The sequence below is a fragment of the Cibotium barometz genome, chromosome 54 (assembly GCF_041138505.1).
Source record: "Cibotium barometz isolate CiBa-2024 chromosome 54, ASM4113850v1, whole genome shotgun sequence".
Classification (NCBI taxonomy): domain Eukaryota; kingdom Viridiplantae; phylum Streptophyta; class Polypodiopsida; order Cyatheales; family Cibotiaceae; genus Cibotium; species Cibotium barometz.
The window spans coordinates 10,173,665-10,182,630 of NC_141099.1; the positions used below are offsets into that span (position 1 = coordinate 10,173,665).

Below are 8,966 nucleotides of genomic sequence, written 5' to 3' on the forward strand. Positions count from 1 at the left end.
CTTCTTGAGAAAAAAAAAAAAACAAGTACGTTTTTTATGGACATACATAATAAGTTGAAGCTATATTCATCACATGCATAATAAGTTGAAGCTATATTCATCACATGCTATATTTTTCTTCTGATGTCTAGGTGTCTTGTCCCATCAGAACCTTTTTGAAGGAGAAAAAGCAAGAAGTTGTACATTCTCCATATTCAGAAAGTAATTACTATTTAAGCTATAACCTCTTTTAGAGAAAAGTCGCCATCCACGTTTTTTATTGTACTGCAAAGATATAAAAAGAGATGATTAAAAACATTCAAATTTCTCTCTTGATGCAATTATAAATAAATGAACAACACTAAATGAACAACACTAAATGAACAACACTATGGATGACTTCTTTAACTAGCTTTTTGGACAAGTGGTCCAAAGACTTATTAAACATACTCACGAGAAGCCATCAACAGTAAGTTCCAAGGACTATGTATGCAATTGGTAAGGATTAAAAAACATTCAAGTTTGTCTCTTGATGCAATTGGTAAGGATGAAATGATCAACACTATGGACAGCAAGCTTGACTAGCTTTTTGGACAAGTGGTCCAAAGACTTATTAAGCATACTCACGAGAAGCCATCGATAGAAAGTTCCAAGCACATTCAACCTTATAAGAGTATTTAAGCAAAGATGATCCCCTATTCAAGCAAAGATGACCCACTATTCAAGCAAAGATGACCCACTATTCAAGTAAAGATGGCCCAATATTATGGATTAAGAGGTGTGAGTTTATTCCTATATTGTCGAGCATGTTGATCTATATCACCAATAAGACTTGGTTGTTTGTTTAGAGCATCAATCTAAGAATCCACCTGTATTGGCTTACGCATTCAATTCTTCTACGACATAGTTTTCTTCTTTTCATTAGAACTTAGAAGAGTTTGTGTATGCATGAAAACTTAAGGCCAACATGGCTTCCTATCTTATTTTTTATTATGGAGTGTTATGGCTTCCCATTCTAGTTTATATATATATATATATGCGTATACATATATATATATATATATATATACGTCCACCATGTATGCAATGTATTAAAGGTCTACTTTTCTTGGGAAACACGCAAATGAGAATGGGCACTCAATGTATTAAATCACATGCCTATGTCAATGGCCCATAGCTAAGTGGATTAATTGCATAACTACATAGAAAACACCATGCCATCCATTGTAGACAATAAAATACTATACAAGAAGTTAGGCTCGTCAGCTCTCAATGGTGTATAACACCCTTATAAGTCTTTTTTATCACTTGTCTCAAAGAAAACCTAGGATCAAGTTTCTGTATCTTGAAATTCTAGATTTGGATAAAAAAATTCCTTAACATGGATCATAATTAGTGCTTATAAAGCCTACTTATACCCAATGCAAGTACTTGATTCTAACTCGATTTCTTAATCAGATAGATGAAGTTATCAACATATGTATAAAGAGTGCAATATGCATTTTGTATTGGATCTCTAAATAATGACAAAGTAGTACGCACATCTTGTCTTAATACGGTGTATACATTGTTTTTCAATATGGTTGTGTTTTGATTTGGATAATATATTTACTTCACACAAACACACACACACTCAAAAAACACACAATAGAGCAAATGGATGGAAGCTAGGAGGAGGTGCACTTACTATTCTAGGAGGGGTTGGGGTTGGTGCTTAAGTGAGGATATTATTCGAATCATAGTGAGTAACGCTAGTGTCAAGGGAGTTTGCCAATGTGTTCACATATCCTCACCCTAAGGATTTGGGTGAATATATATATCCTTAAAAGGATTATGCTTGCACTATGCCCACAATTTCTAAGTTGTCATGTCTATAAAAACATGGCCTAACATGTTTAATGCCCCAAAAGTGCAATAGAGTAGGTTTAGTACTAATTAATGTAATACAAAATTTGGGGCAATATCACATGTGGCATGACAAATGTTGTTTCTACTTTGATTTTAAAAAGCATGCATATTAATTGGCAAATATCATGGGCTCCCTACATAAGAACTAAGAGAGGCACCCCTTCCATGAGGATTGTGTGAGGCGCCCTGGAGATGCTAGAGAGGTTTTATGTGGTGATCTAGAACTTTAGAGAGAATATGAGATGTCACATGGAAGTTGGTAGAACTAGAAGTTGGGAGAGTAGGGTGTTTGGAGGTTGGTAGAAGTTGGGTGAGTTAGAGGTGTTGAGACATCCTATTTCTTTAGTCAAAATATCTATGAATATGAAATTTAAGATTTTAAGCAAGCATCTTCCTTGCTACAGGGAAGGCATATGAGGGGAGCACCTGTTTGTCCCTATGCGTCCATGGTGGTGGGCTTTAAAGAAAAAAAAAGGGAAGGAATGGAGGAGATGAGCTTGAGGCGGGCAGACCAACGTTGAGGACTTAGGTCTTTCCACTCAATGGATTGATTAAGGCTCTGGCTACACGGCCAATGTTAATGACTGTAGCTGAGCTCCATGCAATGGCGACTCTTGTAGCACTTGTAATCTCATGGATCACAATCAGCGCTTCTAGCGGTTTTCTGAGCTAGCTGCAGCTATGGGTGATCAACAGGCGGCCGAGCTTCAATGGAAGGGAAAGCTTACTGCAGTGCTTGCAGCCCCTCTGGAGAGAGTATGGGCGTTGGCATCGGATTGCTGTGGATTGCCCCAATGGATGCCTATGGTGGAAGCCTGCGAGCGAGTGGAAGGAGAAGATGGCAAACCAGGCTTTGTTCGCTTTCTGAGCGGTGAAATGTTCCCTCGTTTGGGTGGAGAGAAATCGTGGATCAAAGAGAAGCTGTTGCTTATGGATCCCATTCACAACAAGTATGCATACTCCATGGAAGATGGCAATATTGGGCTCTCTGGTTATGTTAACACCGTGCAATTTTTTGACTTTGGGGAGGGCACCACCCTCGTGCATTGGCATTTTGAACTGGATCCCGTCCCCGGTGCCATCAAGGAGGCCATCATCGACTACCTTGCCTTCTTGTATAAAAACTCCCTCAAAAGGCTTGAACTTGCAGCTTCATCTCAAGCCATTGACACTTCTGGTGACACTAGCAGGAGCCAGGAGCCATGGTTACACTAGGAGGAGAAATGGCCACAACCTTCATGAATGGTCCTTTGCTAAAAGGGGGATAACCATTTCTACACATGATGCCCACAATCATTTTCTTGATGATGAGGATGAGGCGTTTCAAAGCTTAAACACCAATCATAAACACACCTTTTACATCATATTCAATGTGCTCTTTCTAAATTGTAATTGAAATATCCATAATCTATGTGTGTGTGGTGGTGTGATGGGAACTTGCGGGGCGCTATGTGCACACACAAATACGCATCAAGAGGCCTTTTTCATTACTTTTATTAAATGTACCTTCAAAAGAAGACTACCATTATTGGTATTGTAGGTTTATATTAGTCCCATAGATTAAATATGTCCAATATGTTATCTCTCTTCAACCTAGAAAGCAAGAGTGCATAGAGAGAGCTATATATATACTTAAATACTAGATTAAGATATTATGCAACATGTTTGTCTTAGTGATTTCATCAATAACAGTCCAAGGGTAACGTTTTCAAGGTTTTAGATTGAATGACAAAGAGTATTGAAACGCAGAGGCTACACACAATCCTCCTTTGGTGGATGCTTGCACCACCAGATGCTCCTTTGGTGGGCACTCTTTCATTAAATTTCCAAGAGATCTTCATCAACATTAATTTTCCTCTTGATAGTTCTTTGGTGTTACCGATTCATCTTGTATGATCTTACATGGCACACCTTGTACCCCCTAGGTTCTCAACATTGTCTCATCAAATTGTAGGGCGGCCAAGTGTCGACACGTTCATACATTAGTAGGTAGATCATGATAAACCTTATTTTACCAATATAACAAATATAACATACTATAATTAAGGCTAAGCCCACCAAAAGAAATCGTGTTATTTTATGAATAGAAAGCTTCTCTTTTTATTTGTGAAGTATATATTATATTAAATAAGGGCTATTACATTATGACCATCCTTTCATCTCTGAAAAGCTACCCATATACATCTGATGATTTCAAAACCACACATATTGCATAGTATTCAGCCATTTACAGCCTAAGAAAAGGAGTAAAAAAAAGTCAATGGATGTGAAAAAACTTTCATCTGTAAGTGATAGAGACAAAATAAGACATAGGATATTATGCAATTTTGAGCATTATAAAATTGCTTTTCTCAACCTCGCTATCAAGCATAGTCATTAATACATAAAAAGACACAGGACAATATGCAATTTTTGAGCATCATAGCATTTCTTTTCTCAGCTTAGCTATCAACCAGATCAACTAATAAGTAAATTTCCAATAAGAATAGCTACAAAGAAAGCAAGCCTTTCAATGATGCTCTCAAATGGCAAGGCTAAAACCTAGTAGGAATGTAAAGATGACAAGGTTCATGCAACTTCTCTATATGCACACGCATCTCTAGGAATGAAAAAAAAATGCATTACTTGAATCCATTTTGTAACTCCATCATGGAAACAAACCAACCAGGGAGAAAAAACGTGCTTGTGGACTCGTTTACGAAAAAGCATGCCTAGAAGTGAAAGAATGATAAGATGGTTTGCTTTTATAATTTTTGACACATTTAGATATAGCGGATACAAAGTATCTAAAGCTCAATGATAAAAAAATGGAAATCATAGTATTTATTTATAATCTATGGACTTGGCATGTCGAAGGTCCCCTTCCAAATGGCAAAAAAATTTCAAAAGAAAATCCCTATTTCCTTCATATCTTTATGCACATGGAATTGATAAGATCAGATTATCTAGAGTATATGAAAAGCCTCCTAGACCTTGGTTCTCTAGTTCTTAGTCCTTCTAGTTTTAATGCCATATGACTACTAATTATGCATGCTTTAATACTCATGCTATAATATATAGAGATCCAGTCAAAGTCTTGTGCTATTTAGCTACAATCAAATAGCACTCTTGTGTAAATAGATATTTAGTGACTCCAAGAGTATTAAAAATCCCTTATCTATGAATTGAAAATCCATACCTGCATTTAAAAAATTGAAAATCCCTTATCTATGGATTTCGATTATTTAAAACAACCCGTTTTTCTATACTAACAACTTTAAAAATAAAAATAAAAAATCCCTTATATAAGTACCTCTCTATAAATTTATGCCTAAATATGAATTAAAATATAATGTCTTGAACTACATTTATAGATTTTTGAGTGAATCCTCTGAGTATTGTGAAAATAGTGCTATATAGTAATATAGCAAAGCACACAGTGTAAAAAGTGCAATATGGCAATCAAATAGTGTTCTTATATTATATAGAAATTGTGTTTTTTATATATAGAAGGGTTATAATATAGAGCTATCTTGTTGTTATGAAACTTCTATATACACTAGGCATTGCTATATAGCAATATGTGTGAGTATTATATAGCAATACTCTATTGGTTTTACAGCATTTCATTCTTAGAAAAGAGTAAGCTAATGCTTCACATTGCTTGCAAAAATTAAACACATGAACAAGTCTCTTGAGCTTTCAATCTAAAATCTCCTTCTTGTTTTCTACAAAAAAAGAAGAGTAATAAGTGCATGTACTATAGAGGAGACGATTTGTGAGGAGCTAAATTAAATGAGAGAGGAAGAGGCTACCATACTAGAGCATGAATATTTTATAGGTAGGGAGGAAGAGAAAAAGCAAACTGCCAATGGTGAGTTGGTTGAGTCTCCAAGTACAATAGGGGAATAGAAAGGGGGATAAAGGAGGTAGTAAAATTCAACAAATCGAAGATGTACAAGAATTTATCAAGTTACTTTTATTAGAGTTAGATAGTGGATTTTAGACCGTGTTGTCTATGTAATACATTTAGAGTTTCTTTTAGATTTAGGTAGTGGCATTCAGACCATATTGTCCATGTAATACATTTAGAGTTTTTTCAGAGTTAGGTAGTGGATTCTAGACCACATTATTGATGTAATAAGTTTGGAGTTTCTTTTGGAGTTAGGTAGTAAGCTTTAGAACACATTGTCTATGTGATACATTTAGAGTTTCTTTTAGAGTTAGTTAGTGGCTTTAGACCACATTGTCTATGTAAAAGCTTAGGTATGTTTTTTCCCATTCTACTTTTTATGAGAATGAGATATGTTTTTAAATACCTTTACGAATGTGTCCTAGTTGGTCCAATTAATGTCGGTTCTAAAAATTAGCATATAATTCATGTAAATATTGTTATTATAAAGAGCTTTTTTCCACGGGAGCACTCACGGGAATACGGATTATGGAAGGAGGCCGGAAGCAATCAATACGAGAGAGCGGGATTGTAGCCATGGGAACATAAAAACGCACATAATTTTTCCATATTTTTGTGCCAAAGTGTAATGTAAATCGTGTTAGGCCAATGTGGGTTCTAAATGAGAGTTCTAAGTGTATTAAGCAAGGCTCACTTATGGGGTGTCCGCCCATGTGTGAAAGAGGCCTAGGGTTAGGGTTAGCTAACATCTCTATAAAAGAGATGTTAGCTAAAGAAAGAGGACGTTTTTGGCCATTCTCATAAGCTATTGAGTGAAGCTCTTGAGCTCTCAAGCTATGGCAACTCTCTAACTCTCTCTCTATTGTACTCTAATGAGCATCAAGCTCCAATGAGTATAGCTCCACTTCTTTCTCTTAATCTGTTTTAGTATCATTGAAGTAGATTAATCTATGATTAGTTGAATGCTTCTTTCTTTCTCTTGTGTATGCATGCTTGTAGTGTGTGTGTGTGTAGTCTCCATTGATGCAAGCTCTTGCCCACTTCATTGGAAATGAGTTATTCATGGATAGACTCTCTCTATGAGCTTGTGGGTTTGTGAATGTTACATTCTATGCTTGCTTAAGCTTGTGGGTTAGTAGATGCACGCTTATGGGTTTGCTCGCATTAGGGAAAGCTAAGATTTAGTCAATGTTTGAATGGGATTAAGAGATTTCCATGCATTGCTTGTTCTCTTGATTAGTGTAGTGGGTTTAAGGGATTGAGAGATTGATTGAGGTGTTGAATGGTTGAATCGTCAAGTGGTGGTTCGTGTATGTGAGCTCTCCCGCAAGGGATAAGCCTTCATGCACTAATCGGGTCGAGTCCTCAGATTGACATTGTGTTTCTCAACACATTTGTTGATCGGTAGTACTCTATGAGCACTATATTGCACGGTAGAGAGAACCGCTCTTCAATAGCGCCGCTGCTCTGCCGGGGAAACAAAATTCTTTGATGTTGCTAGGCGGCTACCAACCTAGGACTCCAGCCCCTCAGGTCAATGGCAGTAAAGGAAAGTAGAAGCCAAACTAATGGGCCCCTGTTATGAGTGCGGAGAAGCCCATTGGGCTCGTGATTGTCCACATCGCCAAAGGCAAGCAGCTCGATCCAATACAACACTACCACAGTTTCCACCAGTTGAAAGATATTGTCTAGGGTGTTGTGTAGAACACTTTCCAAAGGATTGTTTGCTGAAACCACATGAGGAAGGCACCTCTCAACCAAAGGTCTCACTCAACTTCGTAGAGGCAGTTCCATCGTCACCTTCATCAGAGAATGAGGATGTCGTGCCACTTAGAGTCATGACTAGATCACAGACACGAAATGCCGAAATACAGACTGATGAGACACCTCTAACTAGGGATGCAAAGACAAATCTAGTGGACAAGACCGTACGTTCCAATAGAAAAAGGACCACTAGGAGAAAAAAGAGCTACAACAAGCAAACTAAGAGTGCATCCACTAGTTCTCAAGAAGTCTCTAAACAAAATATGAAGGATCAAGCTTTTACATCCCAAGAAGTGCATGAGGAGCATCAACCTCAACCTGGGCCTAGTGCTAAACAAGATGAGGCTATTACAACCGGGGGGTTCTGTTTTTGTGGATAAGGTGAACGAGACTCTAGATGCCATCATTGATGCTCATAGAAGTCGCATTGCAGCTTTATCTGAGCTACCCAAGAAGCTTCAAGAATACCCATCGTGAGGAGAAGATCAATCTAGCTGTACATTAGCAACTCATTAGGGAAGCTCAATCAATACTTGAGGGCCCACCTCCTATCCCTCGGGGCCCCACCTCTTTTAAGCCAACATTAGAAACCTTACCAGAAGTGTCATCAAGTTGGGAAATGAAAAGTGAGCTGATCCCACAAGCTCATAGCGAGAAGTCTGCACCAATTGACACCCCATTGAAAGAAGGCATTGTGCCACCACCTACTCTTGCCTTCCCATGCAATGATGAAGTTATTGATGCTAACGAGGACATGGCAAATGAGATGTGGGCAGCAGTTCATGAGAAAGTTAATGAGAATATGTCCTCTATTATTTCACCTCCATTCTCTGAAGTGGATTTTACCAGGGGCACAGAAAACAACTTTAGACGCCCAAGCACCCAGGAGGAAGTTCAAACAATTGTTTCTCCTAGAAGTAAGCATACAATGAAAACCTTACCATCTTATTTGGGAGAATATGAGAACTGTTCTCAAACCTTGAGGATACCCTCCATGCATAGAAGGTTGATAAAGGAGATGGATATGGGTATCGTGCAAGCTATTTTGTCAGCCATTAGGGGAAGGTTGAGGTCTATAGGGGCCCATTTAAGATGCCATGTGATTAAAAGGTTATTAAGGAAAAGAGCCAATTGTGTGATGGGTTGTTGCGAGATCAGGGTGTCCAGTTTTATCCAGTTTATGCTGGACTGGGACAATGCTTGGAGAGCAAATTTTGGGGAGCAAGGTACTTACAATGAGATCAAGCAAATAATAGAAAATATGCTTACCCTTAAATTAACCCAATATAACTTAAATTAATATAAATTAGTCTAATTAATCAAAATTAATCAAAAATATGATAAAATAATAAACAAATGATCTTTTCATACTTAGAGTGATCCAATTTATTTTTCCATAGATGCACCATTACAAGTACACTAG

At 37.5% G+C, this 8,966-nt stretch overlaps 1 protein-coding gene across 1 annotated transcript; it reads left to right on the forward strand.

The window, feature by feature from the left end:
• The first annotated feature begins 2,568 nt into the window (after nucleotides 1-2,568).
• LOC147607843 (lachrymatory-factor synthase-like) lies at nucleotides 2,569-3,102 on the forward strand. The gene has a single exon (XM_086790111.1). It carries the CDS (start codon nucleotides 2,569-2,571, stop codon nucleotides 3,100-3,102), a length of 534 nt encoding a protein of 177 aa, XP_086646237.1.
• The last annotated feature ends 5,864 nt before the right edge of the window (nucleotides 3,103-8,966 follow it).